General features: G+C 40.3%; 2 protein-coding genes across 2 annotated transcripts; one reads left to right on the forward strand and one right to left on the reverse strand.

The window, feature by feature from the left end:
- Nucleotides 1-164: 164 nt before the first annotated feature.
- Nucleotides 165-7,652, reverse strand: ighmbp2 (immunoglobulin mu DNA binding protein 2). Its single transcript, XM_088416962.1, has 16 exons — nt 7,504-7,652; nt 7,191-7,268; nt 6,913-7,082; nt 6,609-6,804; nt 6,417-6,514; nt 6,000-6,163; nt 5,698-5,898; nt 4,849-4,996; nt 4,599-4,773; nt 4,318-4,500; nt 4,113-4,231; nt 3,935-4,029; nt 3,166-3,289; nt 2,307-3,080; nt 2,039-2,238; nt 165-1,229 (listed from the first exon to the last, which is right to left on the reverse strand). The coding sequence occupies exons 2-16, from the start codon at nt 7,265-7,267 to the stop codon at nt 1,032-1,034; spliced, it is 2,922 nt and encodes a 973-aa protein (XP_088273088.1). The 5' UTR covers nt 7,268; nt 7,504-7,652; the 3' UTR covers nt 165-1,031.
- A 1,172-nt stretch (nt 7,653-8,824) lies between these two features.
- On the forward strand, nt 8,825-24,254 carry LOC148422366 (protogenin B-like). Its single transcript, XM_088416961.1, has 19 exons — nt 8,825-8,961; nt 9,644-9,943; nt 12,360-12,504; nt 12,629-12,762; nt 12,851-13,147; nt 13,246-13,405; nt 13,491-13,738; nt 14,845-15,009; nt 15,211-15,516; nt 17,003-17,188; nt 18,854-18,949; nt 19,026-19,212; nt 20,115-20,242; nt 20,341-20,511; nt 20,695-20,877; nt 21,116-21,239; nt 21,766-21,892; nt 21,964-22,071; nt 22,224-24,254. The coding sequence occupies exons 1-19, from the start codon at nt 8,904-8,906 to the stop codon at nt 22,563-22,565; spliced, it is 3,465 nt and encodes a 1,154-aa protein (XP_088273087.1). The 5' UTR covers nt 8,825-8,903; the 3' UTR covers nt 22,566-24,254.
- Nucleotides 24,255-24,916: the final 662 nt, after the last annotated feature.

The raw sequence follows: 24,916 nt of genomic DNA on the forward strand, positions 1-24,916 counted from the left end.
TCACTAACGTTAACAGTTAAAACACTTCACACATCTTTACAATTTTGTTCTCTCCTTATTCATTCAAATTAAGGAGCAGGTTCAACGCCCATGGTGTTCTTCATAGAAATTAATTTTTCTGTCCACATCTGACATCATTATGGAAGGACACATATTGCTCAACAAGGAATCAAAAGGTGGATTTAATTTTTTTTTTTTGTAAATAGGAATTCTTTGTTAGAAAAAAAACGATGGGAAGAATGATGCGCTTCTGTACCTTTCACATCTGCGTATGTCAGACGTTGCATGCTCCTTGGCAATAAAATGCCAAGCAAAAGCACAGAATACTCAGTCATTTTTTTTTTAGCTTATACAGTAAATACCTGTAATATTTTGCTGAAATCGTGTTAATTTATCGCTAAACATTACATAAAATACACCTATATATTATTAATACATCTTGCAGTGTAAAAAATAAGCTATATTATCTTTGTAAGAGTATTTGATACAGCTGTTTCATTGGCTCTTATTTGAGTGCACTGGTCTCCCTAATTTTGGGACCAGTATTTATTATTGGCTCAGATCCGTGTGACATTTCAAAGTGCAGCCTGAGTCGGGAAAGACAAAACCAAAACAGATGAGTTCTCCTCAGCACAAACATTGGTGGAAGGATAAACTACCTCTCAACTCTGACTTCTGTAAAACAAGGTTCACACATCCAGAATCAAATATAATGGATTCAGGTGTCCTGTAACTTGCAAGATGAGTTAGCGGTCAGAGCTGACTTTTTTGTTACGTAAAATGGTGCCAAACTTGAGGCTTTGAGGTGGAAATTGGGAGCATGAAGGTAACACCTTCATTGTAGTTGCGCGTCTGCAGCTTTCCTCGTGATCCGCCGGCGTAGCTTTGTCTTTGCAACACAATGTTTCTTATATTTTGTGTTTTAATGTGAATGAATGTACCCACTAGTTCAATGTATTGTATCTTGTTTACAAAATAAAAAGGTGGAAAAAATTTTTTTGTCAGGGTTGACGTCACTTTATTCCAGTTTGTTAACCATCCTTCTCTTTGTTTTTTGTTTTCCTTTGTGTTGCCATATCTTTGAGTTTCGAGTCCAGTTTCCTGTGTAGATAAGCTTTCTTGTTGGGGTCCATGGATTTGTCTTTAGTCCCGCTGCCGGCATACAAAATCCCCTCCTTGCTTATCCTTATTCGAGCGTGAGTCTTGGCTTTTTCTCCGCAGCCGTGCACCTAAAACGATACAAACATACATGCGTAAAGGTATAACCAAAAGTATTGAGACACCCATCTTAACTGGTTAATGTGCAATGAGGTGTACTGGGGGATAATCCAATTTCAATTGAATGGTCCAAATATTGGTGCACAGATGTTTTTATCTCTGGGCACACACTGAAGTGGTTGTCGGCCAATCACAGGGCACACAGATGAACAACCATTCAAACTCGCAAACACACCTAACGGCAATTTGGAGTTTACAATATATCCACCATGCATGTTTTGGGGAAATTGGAGTACCCAAAGAAATCCACAGGGAGAACATGCAAACTCCACACAGAATAGCCAGAGCCAGAATCAAACCAGCAACCTCTGAACTTGCTCAGCCACCGTGCCGTCAAGTGTATGTAACTTATGATCAATACTTTCTCATAAGAAGGAATACTGTTTTGCGTGTTTTGGCAGGAAGTAAATGGAATGGGCTGGCGGGACGTTACCCTGTGTGAATAACATCAGTCTTGTCCTACATAGATACCATTAATATGCAATGGCTGCAAGTACATATGTTTTAATAATGCTTATGTACAATAAATAAAGAAGAAAAGTGATTTAATGTTGCAGGGCATGGGTTAATCAAACTTTTTTTTTAATGGTTATCTGAACTTTTTTCGGCTGAATTATCAGAATCTACCTAATCAAAAACGATGTGGTGGCCCCAAAAATGAATCAGACTGATGAAATAGGAATGATGTGTCACACTTGCTTTTCAGACACCTTCACATTTAAAACCATGCAAAGTCTGCTCATCAATGTTTGAGTCCTACCTCTGGTATGTGGTGACTGAGACAATATTGCCTGTTGCAGAAAAGACAAAGCTGCCCAAGAGTTAGCACGGAGGCTTTACACTTGACAAAAGCGCACACGCTGTCTGCCTTCACCACGGCGCTGATCAAGGCGTCAAAGTCGTCGTCCGGCGAAGCGGCTGCCGCAATTTCCCGGGCGCCTGCTTTGGTTACCTTCTTTCCTGGAAGGGGAAAAACACAGCCGACGCAAGTTGGGTGAGGTACAAATGCAGATGTTTTCAATGCTCACCTTTCATGGTAGTGGACTTGGACATTTTTTGCTGCTTCTTTTGTTGAGCGTTTTCTTCCCTTTTCTGCTGCTCCCTCTTCATCCGCTCCAAATGTAAACTTTTTAAATCTAACTGAGGTTCACTTGGTGATTCTTTTGGAGGACATTGGGAAGTGTTCATCTTCTGGGAAGCTGCTGTTGCCACACTTTCTTGTCGTTTCTCCTCGTTTTGTGCTGTTGGCCGCGAGACGGTGATACACCTGTCTTTGCCCTCGCCTTTACTCTGGTGTGTGAGGCCCAGCTCTTCTGCCGTCTGGTGCACCAGCAGCCGGTCGCGGGAGTTGAACGACGACGGGAACTCCAGTTCGCTCTGATTGGGGTTCTTCAGAAAGTTCTCCAACATTTCTCTGATTTCACTTTGTCGGTTCATCTTCTGTTCTTCATCAGCGAGCGTGGAGACATGCGGCTTTTTGGGATTGTTGTGTATATTAGCATTCGTGCTTATTGCGCTGGATTTTTTCTGAACCGCTTTGGTTTTCTGTCCCTCAGCTTTGTGTGTTGTTGATCTGTCAGGCTTTGTGTCTTTGTGGTCACGGATGTAATTCTGCGGGACAATGTCCTGTAGGTACTCAAATGCTGTTCGGACCTCCCCGTACTCTGTGACATGCTGGATCAGTGTTTTGAGGAAAGCGTGATTTTGGACAGTCTGCGTGTCACACACGATGGCGACGTGACGTCTCGCACGTGTGACGGCCACGTTTATCCTTCTGTCTTCTGCTAGAAATCCGACTTCACCTGCATTTGGGAAGTAGAAACATTGTCAAAATCTAATTCCGTTGCGGTTTTGTGTAGCAGATATGCTGACATTCAAAAAACACACCTTTACGATTGGACCGCACTAAAGACAACACTACAGCTTCTTTTTCTCTGCCTTGAAAGCCATCCACTGACTTGATTTCTAGATCTGGGTGCTTTGCAGAAAGTTTCTGCCGCAGGAGGTCCACCTTCACAGATGTACACATTAAAATCAATATCAGGTTTTAAGTAGTCAATCCACTTCACAAAACATCCATAAATCTTTACAATCTTCTAAATGTGAGCCGATATAAGAGTTGTAATATTCGGACATTACAGTACCAGTCAAAAGTTTGGAAACGCCTTCAGATTAAAACTGTCGCACACAAATCAGAAGGTTGCGAAATTCAACTGAAAATGCACAGCTGTAAACTGAAAGCATCATCATCGTTAAAGGGGTATTAATTTTACTTAGTCATTTTCAGCTCTAAAAAGTGTATATTTTGCACTGATAATTTGATAACTATTTTATCATGTACAATTAATACATTTAAAAACATATTTTGCCACTAGAAGTCGACTGACAATCACAGACCATGAGCTCAGGTAACAACCAATCAGGGCTCAGCTGAACAGGGCTCACATGACCAAACCCGGGAAACAGGTGAGTCATGATTGGTCACATGTGATACCATTATCAGTCTACCAAGTGGGAAAAACGAATTTTAAACTCATTCACTACCAGGCCAAACTGGATCTTTGATGTCTACTGCCATCAATGGCCTTGAACAAGACTGATGCTCATTTTTAAAAGTAAGTAAAAAAAACATCAGTATCTTTGTAATGTTACTTACTTGCAAATTGTATGGCGCAATAACGGCTATGTCTTTGGCATTCACCCCAGCTTCAGTCAAAGTTTTGATGTGTAGCGCAACAATATCAACCTCACCTGAGAAACAGAAGATAATGTTAAGATGAAGATAATGACCTAATTGTGTTTTTTAAAGTAAAATGTAGAAAAAAAAGCCTAACCTTGGTTGCCTTTGGATTGCTCATCTGCCACCTCCATTTCAGTCAGGCCACAGCCGGCTGTGTCGATGAGAAAAAGAGGCGTATTGGTTTCTTCGACACTGCTGACCCCAGGCAGATCTCTGCGTGTGACATTTATTGAAGAACAGTTGTTTGTTCAATTGTTTTTGTTTTTTCATTATTATTTGATTACTGAGCCGAATTTAACTTTAACAAGTGTGCCTCCACAGAGCTGTGCGCCGTCAATTTTCCTTGGTACATCTCTTTGGAGGCCCATTCCATAATGGCACTGTTCATTCGGTACTGGACTGTTAGCATGCGCACAACTGTGTCTCCATACATCTGGATGAGTCTCTCCATCAGACTGAGCGACAAGCCTTTTGAAGCTGCCCTGAAGGAACCACACAAGATCGGAATTGAAAAAAATAAAATAAAAAAAATCAAAGCAAATGATAGACCAAATGTGCAATACTGAAAGAACTTTGTTACACATGTGATTTGATGGTGGGTGGTAACTGCTTGTAGTCTCCTGACAGAATGCACTTGCGTGCTCGGAGCAGACCGATCCAGCAGCTGCTCTCCAGCGACTGGGCGCACTCATCAATCACCACCCAATCAAAATGTTCGGCTGGCAGGAACTTCAGAGGCCCATCGTCACAAGCACCTGCGGATGAGTGACCTTTGGTTATTGTCTATTATTGCACCCGGGTGACCTCTGGTATGTACCACCTTTACTAACCTGTGTTAGTTGATAACACAACGTCAGCATTTTTAAGTATCTGGCCGATGGCTGTCGCTTCCCTAGTTTTCAGCTCTTTTCTCAGCTCGCCTATTTCCCTCCTGTAGTTCCCCCGATCTCCTTTCTCATTTTTCTTCTTCATTCCCAGCTGAGATGATGACACAAAGAAAAGTACCTTGAATTAACAGTTATGCTTTTTTGGTCATAGGTTTGTAATAAATAAAAATAGCATTGTAATTTGAATAAATAACTAAAGAGAATATAAAGGGATGAACTGGTTTCGTAAATTGTAATTACGATATATTGAGATAAGCGTAAAGTCATTTCAGTGTTATATGTGCACCCTTAAAGGGAAGTCAAAAATTCATTTCAGGTTAGTACGTGAGATATTACAGTATTATTAAAGTATCAAAAAACGTTTATACGGATGGAAAGTGTCACTTGACAAAATTTTCTGAGGGATAAGAGAGATAACAACAGATGTTGTTACACGGTCCATCTTGTGACGTTAGTTGCTGATAAAATATGCCTAGAGATACCACTACAAATGCGGATCCAGCATTATATAAATAAGACATTAAGGGGTCTATTTTGGTGCGCCGGTGCAGGTCTATCGATTGGCGGGGTGCAGACGTAGTCAGGGTGGGGCCAAACCCTTTGTGCTTATTTGGTGGTACTTGGCTGAAAAAAAATATTTCACAAGAGTACATTGAAAAAAGTAGAACTACTGCTATAAACTAAAAATGACATCACAGTGCGAAAAGACTCCAAAGCCTGCAAACGTCACATGCCCAAACCCAGAAAACGGGTCAGCTGTGACGGTCATTACCTGGTCGCAGACATACTTACAAAAGCTTTGTCAATGTCTCTGCGGATGTCAGCGATGATGTTGGCATTGTCACTCTTGGCCAGGATGGCATCCAGCGAATGCTTTTGTATAGACTCCAACAGTCTGGCAGGGTGACCCAGTCTCAGAACTTTGGCCTTGGACCGGGCTAATCGCTCCACTAAATTATCTACTGCCACATTTGAAGGTGCACAGCATAAGACCTGCACAAAGAATATATACCGACTCAATACTCTACCATCGGCAGCCTAATGACACTACTGTCAATACAGTTGGATGCATCTTAAAAAGCATTTTGTTGCACCTTTTGGCCTTGTTTGATAGCTTGTAGAACAATCTCCACTACTGTGGTGGTTTTCCCAGTGCCTGGAGGTCCATGAATCACTGCTAGTTCCCTCTGAGACAAAGCAAAAGTCACTGCCTCTTTCTGGGAATCATCCAGGTTGGGGTTCAAAAATTTGATATCATCTAAAGGAAACAACAAAACAAAACTTAAACGCTTTCTTTAAAGAACACGCAAAAAAAAAAAAAAGATACATTGTTGAGACAGACAATATAACATGTGTATCACAAATTTTGCCTTTACGTTTCAAATAATTAACCGGAAAATAATTTGAAATAGCTACTGTAGTGGATCTAAACATTAGGCACAGCAGTATAAACTACCATTATTTGATACAACTCTTGCATTGGATATTAAAGTAAGTCTGAAGTCGCTTACGGGGCTGAGAATGAGAAGAAGGTTTGGCTTCTCCAAAAAGAACATTGATCAGATTTGCAGACGGTCCATTATTGTATCCATTTAACACATTTAAAGCCCTGCCAACATAAACACATAAAAACAAAGAAAATGTTCATATCTGACAACTACACTGTTGTCAATTTAAATATACATTAAAGTCGCACTACTTACCTTTTCATTCTTTTATAGGTTACATCATTTGCTAACTTTAAGAGACTGTAGAGAGCATCTGTATCAAAATTGACCCCATCATTTGAATCGTCAAAAGCCACACTTATTGAGGTCTGGCTGACCCGCGTCACAATGCCTGTACTGATCAGCGTTGTTGCAGTGCAATCACCAGAGTCATATAAACCAACTATATCACCTGTGGCAAACGGTACATGAAGCCAACCAGAGTTGAAAATTGGAAAGCCATTGTAGACATGTGAAGAATAAACATGCAAGTGAAGGAATTTATTTCCTTTCACCTTACCAGGTCCAAAGCTATTGCTCGGAAGGGATGAGAAACCAAGATGCTTTCTTGGCTCGAGGACAGCAACTGTTCGACCATACAGGCCTGTGGAATGACTTGCAACGTGAAGTTTTAGCAGGCATACTCCTTTGTTTTGAAGCTCTTTGAGAGAAACATTCTCTTTCAACGCCCTTGGGGTAGAAAAAACAACAACGTTCACACTCTTTAATACTTTTGGGGATGTGAGAGGAAGAAAACGTAGGGTAAAACGTAGGTTCCATTAAATATTCTTCACAAACCTGGTTTCCTCTATTTCAGCTTCTCTCTCTTCTTGGAGAAGTTCCAATGTCTTCGAAACAAAATTTTCGACTGCCATCCTTGGTTAATATAAAAAGAAGACAAGTGTCAACAACGTAATGAATCGGACTTCGAATGAGCTATGAACTAAACATGATTGTGCTGGTGATTCTGGTAAATTCCGTTCATAATAATCAGCTATATAGCTTAGCGGTGTATTCATTTGAATCAGTGTGCAATGTTGACAAGTTAGCCTAGCCACGGTGCTAACACCACGTTCGCAACTTTTCGTACGCGATTATAATAAACACTCACCCGATACAGTTCAATATTAATATCAGTGACTAAAGTTAAACATTCGATGAAATATAGTATACTCTCGACTTGAGTTATAAAACTACATTTGCTTGTTGATAATGCAGCCGGCTATTAACTTGTGTCATGCTAGCACCTGTCAAACTTCCGTTCCTAGGCTTATGTAGCTTCCTGTCGCTGCACAGACCAATCAAATTTTGACCATTTGAGCGAGAACGTCCAAAAACTACCACTTATTATACATTAAATCGAGTAGTATTATAATCATGTCTTATAGCAAATATGTCAGCGCCTTCACTCTAATTTGATGATGTGGTATGGATTTGAGGGACTTTCATCCTGAAACAGCCTTAAACAATATTAGGTGCGTGTTGTTTGTGTGATTTTCCACAACCTAATTGAGATTAAAAGCTATGCTCATTGGAATCATGTTGAAGGTTGACAAATTATTTTGTTTCATTTCTTATCATTTGAATAGGTAAATTTCATAGGCAAAGTGTGAATTTCTGATCTAAGTTTGTTGCAACATTAAAAACTCGAGGGGTGAAGTCTCGTGTTTACTGGCATCAAATTATTGCTTAGCAACTTTAGAGAACACACAGTGCAAATGCTTATGCTTTCACATCATTCTCGAAGTATTTTAGCCATGGGATGGCACACTCCTGGTAATGTGTTAACGAGGTGGTTGTGCCATATTGAACATGTCACCATGTGGGTGAAATTTCAGCTCCCTAGTTTTCTTTTTTTTGCTTTCCCTTTGATGTGAAAAGGCCATTGATGTAAATATCAACGGACTAGACAAAATACCTCACGAGAATTAAGTAAGTCACACTATCAACTATTCCGGGTCAAATGAAATATTATTTTTATTTTTTCTTGGTTTAACATTCAGTTGATCAGTAACTTAAATTTTGTGGGGTCGTCTTTGTTGACATATTGCTTTTGCCACTGTAGTCAAAGTTTCTCTACAGGTTCCCTGTATTTAGCTCACCATAATATTCGAACATTTTTAACACAAATTATATTAAAATGATCAGCAACACAGAAAAACACACAAAAATGAACAAACCGGTCTCCCATTCTTGATTTTCAACATAGCCCACAAATAACGATGATCGAAAACTCCCATTATCCTTGTCTTATATAAAATAACGGTCTACGGTTAGCTGTTACTAATTTAATGCATTCATTCAATGCTAAAATCGCGATTTGTATGAGTTTTTCTAACCCAGCTCGTCTGCGCATGCGTGACAAGAAGCGAGAGGGAGGGGGCGCCCCTCTGCACCCCTGTGCTGCAAGAATTGCTCTGCAGCCAGCATTCGCGATTTGGGGACCTCCAAGCTGCACGCTGTAGCGCGGAGGTTCGCTTTCGAGGGAAAATGCGACTGCTCACCGGATAAATGGCGAAATTTAAGAAGAAAGTTTTCCTGTTTTGGGTGATCTTTCTACATTCACCAAGTAAGTGTTTTGTGGCTACTGTGCACATGCAAAGACAATGTTGTGTCCATCCTTGTTGACTGGAGTTGACGACATGTGCTTTTGTATGCGAGCTAGCTGGAAGAACTTGCTGTTGGTTATGACTATATTTTGACTTGATTTTCTGGTGTAATAAAAGGTCCTAAGATTTTCATCCACTGCAGTTCTAATGCAAAAGTGCATTTGTTAATTATATACCAAGGCATTCATATTGAGAGCAATCTTTTCACATGGTAATTAGTTGTATTATTGGGAATTTCTTTGAAGTAAAATTGGTACTCGTGATGTTATCTGCATTTATTTAATGTAATTTGATCCTGTTTTAGCCTTTTTGGCCATGTTACATGAAAGCCACTTGGATTTGGTTCGTTGTTTGATATCTTGCTGCTAGGTGATGACTAATGTTCTCACACCGGAGAAGTCTATGTTTTGTATTATCTTTTATGTGAGAAACAAAAGGTACACTGATTACTTTTATTGTACTGTTTGTAGACCTATTGCACTTCATTGCAGCGTAGTTAAATTGATGAATATACAAACATCAATACATCTTTTATTCATGCAATATATTTTGGGATTTTCACAATAAATGGACCCCAAAAAGCTCGATAAAGCGTGTAACCCTGAGGCAATGTTGATTTATCCCTGCACTCTCCTCCTCCAGGTGTTTTATGTTTCAGTGAGTTGTCGTTCATCACAGAGCCCAGTGATGTGACTGTTCTACCAAAGGACTCAGCAGTCTTGGACTGCCAGGCTCATGGGCAGCCTCCAGTCACCATCAAGTGGCTGAAAAATGGTGTTCACTTGGCCGAAAGTGAGCACATCCAGCTTTTACCAAATGGCTCCTTGTACATACCAAAGATAAAGCATACCAAGGAGGAGTCGGATGAAGGATTCTACCAGTGCCTCTCTAAGAACAAATTTGGAGCCATACTTAGCCAAAGATCACACCTGACTATCGCAAGTAAGTAACGGCCTCTTAAAATTTGTACCAAGTTTAAAAGTCAAAGTCAAAGTTTGCTTTATTGTAGCTAATATTCAGTTTATGGTGTTTATGGCACACATTGGCAAGTTCATGAGTTACTAACCTGAAGAATAAGAATAAGCTTTATTCAGGTTATAGGTGCCAGCTTTTTTTAAATACTGTTTTAAACGCAGTCCAAAGTCTAAATATTCCCGTTTGAGCAAAAGCAAAAACAAATGAAAAAATACACTTAGTTTTCGTTTGGTCAGTGTCATAGCATTGTCCCTACAGCCTTTGGCTCTGTGTAATCACTGAATGGTCCGCTACACAGAGGAATCCCTGAAAGGCCGTTTGCCTTTTAGGCTTTGTTTGGAGTACCCCTGACCACCCCAGAAGAAAAGACTAGGTTTTGAGCACATTTGTTTGCCCACATATCAGTGGACAGGACAGCTGTGTCTGTTCAATGGGCCTGATCTAGCGTGCATGTTGTTCATTGATCTGAGTGGGTATATCCCTAACGAGTGTCATGGAAAACTGCTTAGATTTCAGAAATATATTGATGTTGACATTGAGGAGAGGAAGTTTAGGGTAACCTTCTATTTCAATATTTTGTCATGTTTACCAACACAAGTTACAAGTTCAATTTTAAAGGAAAATTCCCCTATGGTGTTTGCTGTGCAGATCTGTTTATGGTTAGTGTCAGTTTAAGATAATTAGTATCATATTACTATTAAGAAAACACCACACGAAACCCCCCAAATGTCCAAGTTGAGTCTAGTGTCCAGTCTTTTGTGAGAGAAGGGGTGAAAGGTTTTGGTCATCGGTGGGCGTGGAGTTGGAGGATGGGCCCCTTTCGCAGCTTGCCTTCTGTCCAGAGGTCCCGGGGTTCAGGGGTCAGCAGAGAAGGGCTTTGTGACGTCACGGGGCTGCTGTGACTGGGGCGGCCTGCTGTGTTGGCTCCCAGGACACGATCCCTTTCACTGGAGCGACCCCTGTGTTGCCGTGTCAGGCAGAGGCCTTTTGTTGAATGTGGGACACTTTCTCTTGTGAATGAATATGCCCAGTACTCCACAGTGAGTGATTATGGCCTTCTTAAACCATCGAGGGAGGCTTTTTGCTCCTGGTCTTTTGAGCGCACTTTCATCATAATTCCTGATAGAACACAAGCTGTCAGATTGTTAAAATGTCCACTGAAAATAAAGTGCATGCTGCATATAAGATGCTGGCAACATAAAAAAAATACAAATGAACCCCTTTGATACATAATAGGCTAGAGTCCTGGCTTTAGGCTTGGATAAAATTCATCAGACATGAGATTGAATTTAGCTTTGACCTCTTGAGAGAAACCTTTGTGCTGTTTGACCTAGACATTGATTAGCTCCTTACATTAGACCATATTAGCAGATCACCATGGATAGGCCCCACCCAGTTTCTACTTTTTGCATATAGATTTTTGGTAACACAACTTTTCATCTGGATCGAAGTACTGCTGGTAGTTGTTTTAATTCCAAAGTGGTGTAATCTAGTAGTTCTTAAGAATAAGTAATAATCACACACTGTAAAGATACATCATCTCAGGCCCAGTTGAGGTGCCATATTTATGTCTGCCATATTTATGTCTTATAACAGGCCTGAGGTCCTTTGCATATCATAGATGCGATTAGGTTGTAAATTAAGGTTACTCTTTAATTTGGTGTTCCCTAAATTCGGGATTTAAATGTGGCATTTGCAGTGGAAAGAATAGGGTATTGATTTTGTTTAACATGGTATTGACTTGTTTCTTGTGTGTGTGTGTGTGTGTGTGTGGGGGGGGGGGGGGGGGGGTTAATGAGTGAAGGTCATTGGTAATTTTTTAAAGAGGGCCCTTCACATAAATGCAGATTAGGAGTTTTGTGTTTGTCAGAGATTATGAATAGGCCTCACTCAAGCAACTATATTTGTACAAAATGTCTGTGTTTCAAGGGAATTCCTGACAAATAGTTTGTTTCAATCATATTGTATGTTCTATACGGCATCACTAGTCTAAACACAATACAGGTATTCACATTTGTGGAATATGAATCAAGCAGGAAAATCCTCAAGGCTTAGGTAATGACCAACAGCTCCCCTGTTTTCTGGTTTTGGTCATTTGACATTCACAAGATGAGCTATTACTGGTTGTTACCTGAAATACTTGGGGCTCCAATTTGGTAGATTGGCGGAAGTGGGAAAAGGGCTGCTTCCTGTGATGCAATATCAATCATCAGACTACTGGTACCACATAGAACATATAGTTGTAAAAAAAAAAAAAAAATTAGTCCTCTCCAAGTATTTTTTGGGTAGATTCTTGACTTACAAGAAGCACATATCGATCAAAGTCAGCACTTTGCATATTGTGGATTTCTTGCATTGACTTGTGTTTTCTGTTTCGACGCAGGCATTTCAGAATTTTTGTTCCACCCATTGCCTACGGAGGTGAGTGTGGGCTCGGTGGCCCGATTCTCATGTGCAGTTACATCCAAACCTCCTGCCGCTATCACCTGGGAGTTTAACCAAAGCACACTACCGCTACAGACAGACAGGTACCTTGAGTCATTTCACTCGCAGTCATGCTTCATAGCAAAGTATTCAAGCACTTGACTATTCGCCATGCATAACAGTTCTGTCTCCCCAATTCGACTCAAGTGTTACTTTGTTTGCGTGCAGAATCACAGTTTTGCCCAATGGAGTTCTTCAGATCCACAATGTACAACTGAAGGATGCCGGGCAGTATCGATGTGTTGCAACGAACATCGGAAGTCGACAGAAGAGTCGAGAGGCAAAGCTGACAGTCAGTCAAGGTGAATCGATATACACGGACTCGGTTTGATCATTCACTGATGAACTTTGATGGGGATGTGTTTAAACATGTTCCTTCTTTCACTTAAGGGATGGCCCCTAAAGCCCGTCAAAGACCCAAAATCATCGCCGGACCTCAGAACATGACAGTTTCTCTCCACCAAACTGTGGTGCTCGAGTGCTTAGCCACTGGGAACCCCTGGCCCATCATTTCATGGAGTCGTGCTGATAGCAAACCCATTGATGTTTACAAAGCCAAAGTGTTGGGCAATGGGAACTTGGTTATTACGGATGTCAATTCAAAGCACAGTGGAGTCTACCTCTGCAGAGCCACCACCCCTGGAACCCGCAATTACACCATAGCTGCTGCCAACCTCACTGTCCAAGGTACCCCTCAATGACTGTATATTACAGTCTTGTGATTTTAATTGCTGTGTTGTGAAACGTAAGCCTTTTATTTCTTTATTTGTAAATCACTATTTCAGTGCCACCATCTATTGTCGAGAGGCCTGAGAGCCAGACCCGTCCAAGAGCCGGAACCGCCCGGTTTATTTGCCAAGCCGAAGGAGTCCCCCCGCCCCGCATTAGCTGGCTAAAGAACGGTGAAGATGTTCATTTAAATGGACGAATTAAGATGTACAACAGGTAGTAAAGACAGATTTATTACACAAATTGGCTGAAGGGGATTTGTATTGATGTGCGGGTTTTTTTTGTTGTTTTTTTTCCACAGTAAATTGGTGATTACCCAGATCATCCCAGAGGACGATGCCATCTATCAGTGCGTTGCAGAGAGTGAACAGGGTTCTGTGCTGTCTTTGGCTCGCCTCATTGTCGTCATGTCAGAAGACAGGCCCAGCGCTCCCAGGAACATTCATGCTGAGACTATTTCCAGTTCGGCCATTTTGTTGGCGTGGGAGAGACCGCTCTACAATGCAGACAGAGTCATAGCCTACTCTATTCATTATATGAAAGCGGAAGGTGAGACTAAGATTGTGAAGATGTATTTTCCCGAGTGAGGAAAGTGTTTCAAGTTAATTAATGTTTTATGTGAGCCGCTGTCCTTGGCAAGTCAGTGTGTTCTTGTTCAGAAAAGACGCCATGAGAACATTCTATTGAAATGGCACCTTTACATAACAAGCATTGAAACGAAGTGTAAAGTAATCTTTTAAAATCTTATATAACTGCACGCTAGTTACACTTTTTTTTATGCAGTAAACAGTCCCTGACACGTCAATCTATTGGATATGCTGGCACAATGATTAGTTATAATACAAGAGCAACTCAATAATCGTAATTGACTAATATAGCAGTTATCATATGTGATTACATCAAACTGAATCAGAAAATAATAAACATGATGTAAAATTATTATGTTCATAAAGTACATATTTATACTGTGCTTTCACAACAACTACACCAAAAACAAAGTGTTTTTTTCTGCATAAAAGATAAAAACATTAACAATGATACAGAACGCATACCATATTTTGACAAAAATTCACAAAGCTTCCACATCACTATATCAGGTAATGACTAAAACGTTTTGCTACCATGTTAAGGTAGCACAAAGTGACCACACGACATGTCTCTACCGTGTCAGTATAGCAGAACAAGTTACTGTTGTCATAGCATGATAAATAAAAATATTACGATATTAATATGAATGTTACAAACAAGGGCTACAACCATCGATTAATTGGCAACTAATCAACTATCAAATTGATCAATAATCATTTTTGAGAATCTATTAATCATTTGACTTGGTTTATCTTAAACTTGTCAAAATCTCCTATTTATGACATGTTACAAACAAAAGTTTATGTCAGTTTGAAATGTCCTGTTTTTGAATTAGCGCATTAAAATGACAATTTTTTAATCTGTTTAATTGTTTAATCGACACATTAATCGATTAATTGAATCAAACAACTAATTGTTATTTGAGGCGCCTGCAATAAAGTATGATAATTAATTTATATTTAATTATGTATTTTGATAATTATTTGTAAAAAAAACATTAAATGTGAAGTCCTTGCATTTCTTGTAATTGCCAAACCTAACCCGCTCTATAATCCACGACATGTCAGGTCTGAACAACGAGGAATACCAAGTTGTGATCGGCAACGACACAACCAGTTACATTATCGATGACCTGGAGCCGGCAAGGAATTACAGCTTCTACATTGTGGCTTACATGCCAATGGGAGCCAGTCGTATGTCTGATCAAGTCAGTCAACACACCCTGGAGGATGGTAAGCTTTGAGACTCCCAGCATTCCTAGCAATAAATCACTCTGACACTTTAGTTAAAGTGAATGTAAATCCTGTGCGTACACAGTACCTTCATAGGAGGATTTGGGGGAAGGGATTTTGTCATTTATTATTGCTAGTTTTACTCTTCTTAAGTAAACGAGTTAGGCCGGGGTGTTCATACTTTCACTTGCTGTTTTTCAGTGCCTCTGCGTACACCAGAACTCCGTTTGATCAGCCACAACTCAACAGACATCCAGGTGAGCTGGCAGCAGCTTCCCTCGAAAGTGAGCCGCGGACGGGTGTCAGCGTACAGGCTGTCCTACCGCACCGCTGCCGACAACACCGTCATCTCTGTGGAGCTGCCTCAGAACAGCACCGAGTATGTCTTGGAGGGTCTGCAGCCTGACACCATTTACTTGCTTCGCATGGCTGCAGCCACCCGCATGGGTTGGTGTGAGCCCTCAGCGTGGACGTCCCACCGCACACCGAAGACATCCAGTCGCAAAGGTAAATATGCAGGAGATGGAGAGAGAAATGCTTAGAAAGCATGTTTTAGTTTTGTATCTGTTGGAAACAGCTGGCACTTTCAGTCAGATGAGCATTTCTGAAGCTGGAGGTTACCTATTTTAGAGAAACTCACTATTTAATTTCCAGTTAATCCATAAGGTCTTCGAGACTTCCTGATTGTATTATAAATTCAGTCAAAAGTTCTATGTCAATATGAGATTTTTTTCATCTCGTAAAGGTTTTCTTGTAATGCCGCACTGAATGAGAAAAAACAAACAAATCATGCCTGGTTGTTGGAGGTCCTTCATGGCTATCATGTCTAGAGCAGTGGCTCTCCAATGGGGATAGGATTGGAGTATGGCCTGGGGGTACATGAAGGGACCTCAGAGTGTACATGAGATTTTCATAAGGATTTCTGTAGGTATCATCAAATCTAACGTTAAGCTTTTTAGAGGAGCATTGCATTTTTTCTTTTCAAATTAAGAGTAAATTAATTCGAACACGGAGCAACATTTTGTAAAATTGTGTTATAGTAGCTCCTCATTTTGATGTATTATACAGATGCACACATGGCAAAAAAAACATCTTAAGGGACTCATCCCACCCAAGTCACAAACACTTTGATTAAATAGGTTTAAAATGAGTTTTTATTCAGAAGTTGTCAAGGTTCTTCAATTAAAGTAAATTCTACATTGTTGTGTGACACCATTTTCCATCAAACGAGCCAGAAATTAAATCGATGGATGTTACCTGATCTACCTTGGAGTTGTTGATTAAAATAAGACTAGAGAAACAACTAAAAAATGAGTTCCAAACAAAAAAAATTATACACAGATGGCACAGCACTTTGTTTTAACCTTTTTTCCATTAAAAAAAAAAAAAAAGATTATTTTCAAATTAAGAGCAAATTATTTGAAACATGAGACATCATTCTGCAAAATTGTGTTACAGGGACTCCTTTGCAAATCTCCTTTGTATGCCTTTATTTTGTTAAGTTTCATACTGATGTGCATTGTGGTTGGTGACAAACATTAATTAATCAAACACGATTCGCACTGACTTGGCTGAAAGAACTATTTCACCGGGGCTACATCATTGAAAAAAAAGATTGAGAACCACTCGTCTCAAGTTTGTTCTTGCAGCATTGTCCTGTAGTTTTTGTGTTGGTTACCCAGGAACCTTTGCCCTCTTCTGTCAGTGATGTAAGCGCAGCCTCAGTCACGGGTCATAAAGAGAGGCCCTCAGGCGTCTGTAAGGGGGGAAGCCTCTTTTCACATCCTGGTGTCCTCTGCCGAGCTTGTTTTTTTTCTCAACTGTGGCCTACATGCGTTTGTTGATGAGCTGCCCAACAGACAAAAGTGCAAAAGTATATGAAAACAATCAGCTTCTTGAAACAATTTTCCTTTCATGTTAATTGAGAAGCACCACAGTCATTTCTAAAGGAGATAGTTTTAAAGCTGCATGGCTCCCGTCTGTGTCCTTCCAGTGCCCTCAGCCCCTATTCTTCAACTTGAACCGCTCAACTGCACTTCCATTGTGGCGCGTTGGCAAGCCGCCCCGGAGATGGAGGCCGTCCTTGGCTATCGTCTGCGTTACCACGAGGAAAGCCAACCGGAACAGCCCGTCATCCAGCTGCAGGCTCAGATCTACACCTACACTATCAGCGGTCTTGGTAGGAGTGGCAGGCGATGCCTATGATAACATTAGCATATGTCTTGTGCGCTTTTTTCAACCTTAGTGGGCTGTTGGGTGCCGCATTTGCATTTGCGCCCTGGACATACCGTAGATCAATGTGAGTTGACCTCTCTAGTTTGCTTGTAGTATTGAGTCGGATCAGGCACCCAGGTTAGAGGTCAGTGTCCAGATGTCCCTCCCGCCACCGTTTCCCATCTAGTGACTTGCATAATTACCCCCTTGCCATTGTGTTGTGTTCAGGGCCAGACCTGCCTCTGCAGATTTTGGCCGCATCCCCCTTTTAGCTGGACCGTGACACACATGCAACAGACCCTCGGGATTGGTCAGAACCGGACAGGACCACTGACCTTTAGCCATGAGACAGCGGTCTTGGATTAGTACCCTGCCCCCACTGCCTGTCTGAGTTGTCCATGTGAAAAAAAAAAAAAACCCCTCCAATAATCAATATGAAACAGAACGGCATCAGAATGAGTAAAATATAATCCGGCTTTCTTTGAATCACCAAGCAAAGTTGAATGCTTTTTTTATACTTTATACAATACCAGACAAAAGTTTTAAAACACCCTCTAATTCCCTGTTTTTTCATTATTAAAATAAGTAATAACTAAGACATAAAATGCATGAAAAAAATAATGGAATTATTTGGTAGTAAAAATATATTAATCAAAATAGAATACATTTCATGATTTAGCTTCTACAAACCCACCATCTTTTGCCCAGCTAACAGCTTTACACATCTTGCAATTTTCTGTCAGTTTTATCATGTGGATTATGCTTTCTGACCTTGAATGACTTTCAGATCACAACTAATCATGATGAAGAGTTAATAGTTTGAATTTCTTAAATGCTTAATGTGTTTGAGACCATTAGAAGGCAACAAAATCTAACTTTTGTTGAGAACTTTTGCTTGTGAGTCATGCTGGCTCTATGTTGAAAGCTATAATCAAGGAAAGGATGGAAAAAGAATGTGAGAGGGGTAACAAAAGAGGCCCCTCTCCTCGAGTCCTGCGCCCAGATCCCGTCTGTTCTATCTTGGCCTGACCCGCTGACCCAAGTCAAACCCCCCCGGTCCCATGGGCCTCGGCTCCCAGCAGCTGAAGGCTGCCCTGCGGCCCAGCCCCCACAACAGACCTGGACACCCGCCTTCCATGGTCAATACCCATAAGCCGACCTTTCACCCTGGAAGGCATAAAACTAATCTTAACCCTCCCTAAAATGTCCTGATTTAGGAGCCTAGGCAACGGTAGCTATTTTGGTTAAAACACAAATTGGTCTTTTGACTTTTTAGTTTGCACTTTTAATTTCAAAGCATCCTTCACCAATTTGTTTATGTCATTCTGAGTCACGGATTCTTAGTTTTTCAATTTCAGATTTTGATCCGTATCGTAGGCATGTTTGATTATTGCTCATACAAACATCTTAAGGGTCTGTTTGATTTTTCTCATGCTGTTGTTACATGTCCAAAAACGATAATTAGAGGTTGTGGGGACACAGGAGACCATGCATTGTCCAAGTATGGGGGGATGGCCGATTTTGACCCCCACACTGCGCTCCCTCGTGTTATTCTTTATATATTCTTGAAAGCCTTCTTTAAAATATGTGATGCCAACAACTACAGTATGATGCATCGTATGTCTTCCAGATCCCAGGCGCAGATATCGTATCAAGATCCTGGCTCTTAGTCAATCCGGAGATGGCTATGAGACAGACCAAGCCATCAGTACCCCCGGATGTGTCTGTGAGTACATATCCGCTTTGAGATCTCGCTTGTTGACATTTGTACTCACTCAGGTTATTTCTTTGGCCATATACAGCTGCTAGGGACCAAATGGCAGCCACCCCTCCATCTCCAGATCACGTGACCGTCTCGGCCAGCAATTCCTCTGAAGTGTATTTACGTTGGAGCCGTCCTACTTTCCCTTCTGGGAAGGCTGTCAGCTACACCGTGCGCTACTCGATTGTGGGATCGCACAATGCCTCTGCCGTACGCTACCTCCAAACGTAAGATAGCCTTCCAATGTTTTTAGGGCTCTCAATAGCGAATATTTTTCAAATCGATTATCCTAGCTATTATTTAATCGAGTTATCGACTACCCCGCCAAAAAATACGGCAATTGATTTTATTATTTTACAACAAGGATGTATATGAGTTGAGGAGAGTCATCAAAATGTGCCTATGCTAACTGGTTAGCAAGCAATTAACATTAGCGTGCAATGAATCAACATTTAAGGTTAACAAACACTAAATAGCATTTAGATCACACCTGTATATTGTTATATGCATGTTAGGCTTGTAAAAGTGTCCTTAATGTCACATACAGACTATTCCTCAATATTTCATGAGTAAACATGCACGTGGGGCTGCCTGTTAGCTGCTAAGGTGTCAGTAACTTCCTATTCGTGGTCTACTTAACAAGTAGACCTGGTGTGTTTCATGCTTGACTGCCCCCTATTGGTTAAAATTTGAGCACCTAAAACAGAGCCACCAAATTGTAAATTGTTTGTAACGAGTTTTATTCTCAGACAATAAAGCCCTCGTGCGTTTGGGAAATTCACAACTTTCCTTTCTTTTGGGAAGCTCCTTGTGCTCATATTATTTTTGATAAAAGCCCACTACCTACTAAATCACTTTTTTTTTTACACACATTTGACATCAGCCATTTGGCCACTAGGTGGCCTTTTTTTTTTTTTGTGGCACTGCGACTTTGTCGAATTACAGTTCCACTTCCAAAATAATTAATACAGTATTACTTAATTACTTACTTTTTTGTCACTCTTTTTCCCAACTTTTTTTTTTTGGGGAGTGGGGGCAGATTCTCCATGGCTGCCATTTACACCGTGTTTGTGTGTCTGTAAGAAAGGTCCATGCAGAAAACTTAATGATTATTATTTCTTTTTCGCAGCACCAAAGAGAATGTGCCAGTGCAAAATTTAGATCCAAATACTCGCTATGAGTTTGTGGTACGCCTTCATGTGGATCAGATGTCAAGCCCCTGGAGCCATGTGGTTTACCATCGCACTCAACCAGCAGGTACTTTGCCAGCCAATTGACATGCATTACCTATAGATTACCTCAATTGTTACATATCTTCACATGTATGTCATTTTTCACTGTGGCTTTGTCCGCAGCCCCTAGACGACCACCTACAGGGGTGAGACTGACTCTGATCGAGGACGACACGGCATTGGTATCCTGGAAGGAGCCCACGGAGCCCAACGTGGTGGTTACGCACTACACTATACTCTACGCTTCCCAAACATCATGGATGGCTGGACACTGGCAAATAATTCAAAGAGAGGGTGAGCAGTGCGCCACAAAACATTTTATTTATACAAAAAAAAATGTGTGTGTGTGGGGGGTGCTCTTCTACATGTATTTGTTTGCCTTAAGTCCCTATGATTGTTGATTTCCCCAAACATCCTCCCATAGCGCTTCCTTTTTGCATTATGATCCCTAATGTCCTCTTCTTTTGCCGTAAACAGGAAGCCATACAATGGCTCTTTTGGAAAAGCTCGAACCGGGGAATGTCTACCTGGTGAAGATCTCTGCCTCCAACCAGGTGGGAGATGGGCCTTTCTCAGATGTCGTCGAGCTGACTATGAAACGTGGAAATATCCAACGCAACAAAAACGCCTGGCACTCGGATCATTTTCAGCACACTGCAGGTGAGTATCGGAGGATTTGTGATCGTACATCATAAAACAAGATGATCTCCAAGTAAGTTCCATATAAATTATGTTAGTAGATCACTTAAAGCAGGGGTGTCTGGTAAAACTCCATAAAGCACGACGATAGCTACAAATATGCCTGACATTGTATCATGCAGTATTTTACTGTATTCCTAACACTTGCCTCGATATTTTATCTTCATGTGTAAATTATTTTCTTGTTGGTTTTTTTCAGTCTTCTCTGATGGTCTCTACCACATAGACCAGCGATCCATGACCGGAATCATTGTTGGAGTGAGCATCGCCTTGGCCTGTATTGTAATGTGTGCCTTGATCCTCATCAGTAAAGGACGACCAAGGTATTCATCATTGTTGCTATCAATTTACAAAATGGTTACTTTATCATATTTTATCATATCATATTTATCATATTTAAATTGTGTTTTCAGGAGATTAAAAAATAGATTAAGGAATTTAAGATCCGTTATGAACTGATCTAATTCATCCTTTTAATCTCATCTAAAACAAAACTTGAAAAACCTTCAACCATTCAAAGGTACCGTCAAGGTACTTTGGACTCGCTCATGCGCTTGCAATTTCACGTCTTCAATCTGCCTCTGAACTTGCCAGTTAATGCCAAACAATAACAGCTAATCGTGTTCACTTCAGAGTGTGATTGATTTATGTTTCCAACCTGCGACAACTCAAGCAGAAAAAGTCCAATGCATGACAACGGACCTAATGAGCATATAGAAAGCATAAATTTAGATATTAAAAATTGGATTTACTTCTTTAAAAAATAATATGCTTTAGCCATAACTGTAAATAATTGATCACAAAAAAATCTTTTAATCTGACAGGCTAATTTTTTTATTATTTTTCTAGAAAATCTTCCAGCCACAAAGTTGTTGCCGTGCCGCCCGGGGACGGATTGCCGTTGCCACATGAGCGCCACGTAGAGAACAATGAGGCGCTCATACCCATGATGAATACCAACTTCATAGACACCAAAGTGAGATGAAAAAAAATAAAAAGCATGACGTTTCAAAAGCTGAATTCTAATTCTACTTTTGTGTGTTTCAGGGTGGATCCAATATGGTTATAAATAGTGCAGGTCCTGTCATGAGCAAAAATCAAAGTAAGAGGTGGCTTCTTTTCAACAGAGATGCCAGCACACCAACTGAGCTTGATGTAAGTCATGTGACATCCCACTCGTGAACTCATTCACTGCCAGCCCAGTTAAAATGGATCTTTGATGTTGATAATCATCAATGGCAGTTAATGAGTTAATCGTTTTTGTCATCAAAAAAATTGATTCAAGGTCTATTTGTTCTTGTCCGAAGGTTGAGGGAAGGGTCTCTTTGTATGAGGCTGGCAAAACCGTTCTGCGGTACGACGAGCAATTTGGCGCCGCGCCTCTACCTCCATCATCCCGGGAGATCATCTTTGGACCCTTTCACACGGAGAGCTCGCAAAGCAGTGAGAGCAGCCAAGAGACGGGAGATTCCGGACACTACTCAAACGAGGAAAGCAATGAAGAGATGTGCAAGCCGTCTACCAGCCAAAGAGCCGAATCTGTATCCGAGCCCAAGCTATCTTTCCAAATGCAAAACGAGAAATGCGTCTGCTACCATCTCACGACGACGGACGCCGCTCGGCAATACTGCGCCTCGGACGCCAGCTAGCACTCCACTTATCACCCGGCCCCAAGAATGACCATTTCTACCTCGTTTGCTTCCTGGTAAGAGCCCTGTGGTAATTTCCAGTGGCACGAAGGATCAGGAAGTCAGCTGCTGCGAAGGAGGAAATGAGCATTTTCTTCTGATCTACCTCAGGATTTTTGATTGAATGTTGTTTTGCAACATTTTGTTTCTTTTTTTTTTTTTCAACGTTCTACCTGTTGGTCTTTGTGGCATCGTCTGTCCTAAACCAAAGCTCACCCATGAAGAATGTTTTAAAGAATGTGCTGTGAAACATTTGGTCATATTTAATTTGATTTTCCACTGGAGCTTGATTGTCTACCTCAGTTTGTGTCTCTCCATGGCTTTTCCCTCTCATACCGTGTGTGAGAAGTCATCTTGTTACTTCTGTTGGAGTCATTTATATTTTTGCGGTTACAAGAGCTTTTTTTTCCCATTGCATGTCTTTTTTTCCAACCTTTTGTGTTGTGGAATAGAAAAAAAAAAACAAGTGCATTAGATATTGTCAAACTATTTGGATTGTATGAGATGTGGGACATATTCAGTGCACTGAGCTCAAAGCTTTAACACGGCCTTAATACAGAAAAGGCCTTGCATACTCGATCCAAAGACCGGAACATTTGTACCCAAAGAGTTTATCATGAAAAGCAACCAAAAAAATGCTCGAAGTACATGAAGGGTGTCTGCCAAAAATAGTTATGTGCCATTGATGTAAATTTCTCTCCTAATGGTGGTTTGAATGCTTTTCTCGATGTAAACTTTAGTCTGGTGAAAGCTTTAGCGCAAGTCCCGTGGCTTGTGTTCCGTTTGCCTTTGAGACCATTGCTAAGTGCAGCGGTGACGCCGATGCTATTATCCAAAGAGTTGTCTGCTTCCTCACCTGGGTTTGGCTTTTCATTCAGTTGATCCTTAGCAAGATGGACACTATTGATTGATCCAGTGTGTCTTCTCAGTGACAGATTATTGTATTTATTTTTTGGACACACGTCATTTAACACTGGCCTACTTTAAACACGCCCCATGTGATCTTAGGGGAATTGGTATCAATGCCCCAATGATATTTGCTGTCTAGGTGTGACGATGAAGGATTCTGACTATCAAAATGGAAGCCCAGTGTGTGTGTGAAGAGCAACATAATCAATTTTTATATCTTTGTAATACAAATTATCTTAACCAAAGAAGCTTTAATTCTAATTTTTTGATTTTCTTTGGGTTCATTTACACAATTTAAATTTAAATGTACAATAATTTCTGTTCGGTTTTGATTCGTAGAAAGGCATTTGTCGAAGTTGTTATTTTTAAATTGAGGTCTCAAAACTGCTTTAATGAATTAGATCTAAATGTTTCATTTAGATGATCTTTTAGGTATATTGTAATTACATGTCCCAGTTTCAAGTTTGGGATTTCCCCAAGTTAATACTGCTGATGTCATTCTCAGATTTTTTTCTGTGCTCATTATTATACTTATACATTTTGGTGTGGATGTCACAGATAAATTTGCTGACTTGACTCAGGTGCCAAATGTAGATTTAGAAAGTAGTATTGACTGTTAATTTAAATTGTTTTCTCTGATTTTCATGCTTTTTGAAGACCAAAATACTCCTTTTAACCCAAAGAGTGCAACAAAGCAAAGTATATTATGGGTTGGAATGTTGCAACCAACTTTTTGATACTCTCAAGATGATCACAAATGATAAATAAAATTGTTCTTGGAAATACATCTTGTGGTTTCACTGATTGAATGAGTTTGTAATTGAGAGCAAAGTTACTGTAGACTTTAAACAACTCAGAAGGGCAAGCAAGGAAACATTAACTCATGTGGTATGCCGTTCCTTTTAAACATGGTCGTCTGGAATAGACTCCACACTCTCCCTTTTGGGTATTTTGACCATTTATAATTTTTGGAAGAAAATGCATTGCACAATTTGAAAATTATGTTGTCAGTTTGTTTAATAAAACAAAAATGATCATTTTACTCACGTAAGCCTATACATAGCAAAATTGGGCAAAAAGGTTACTATGCAACAGTCGCATGTTTCGTTTTTGTTTTTTTTTAACATGAAAACATAATACATGGTATACAACAGAAACAGCAAGGGTTAATATCCAAATTTGTATACAATATTATATACTGTGTATTGCAAATTTATTTTTAAAAATCTACACCCAGGAAACAAGAAAATGTCTAATCTAATTTACAGTAGGCTATTTATATCGACTTATTTTGTTTGTATGAGTTTTTGCTTGTCTGTTAGTTAATCCAGTGCTTTCACCAGAGCAATTAACGCACTGAATAGCAACAAAACGAGAGCACACAAAAAACTGCGATTGCACTC

Source organism: Hippichthys cyanospilos, chromosome 6 (assembly GCF_059441005.1).
Source record: "Hippichthys cyanospilos isolate Australia breed blue-spotted pipefish chromosome 6, RoL_Hcya_1.0, whole genome shotgun sequence".
In the NCBI taxonomy this organism is placed as follows: Eukaryota; Metazoa; Chordata; class Actinopteri; order Syngnathiformes; family Syngnathidae; genus Hippichthys; species Hippichthys cyanospilos.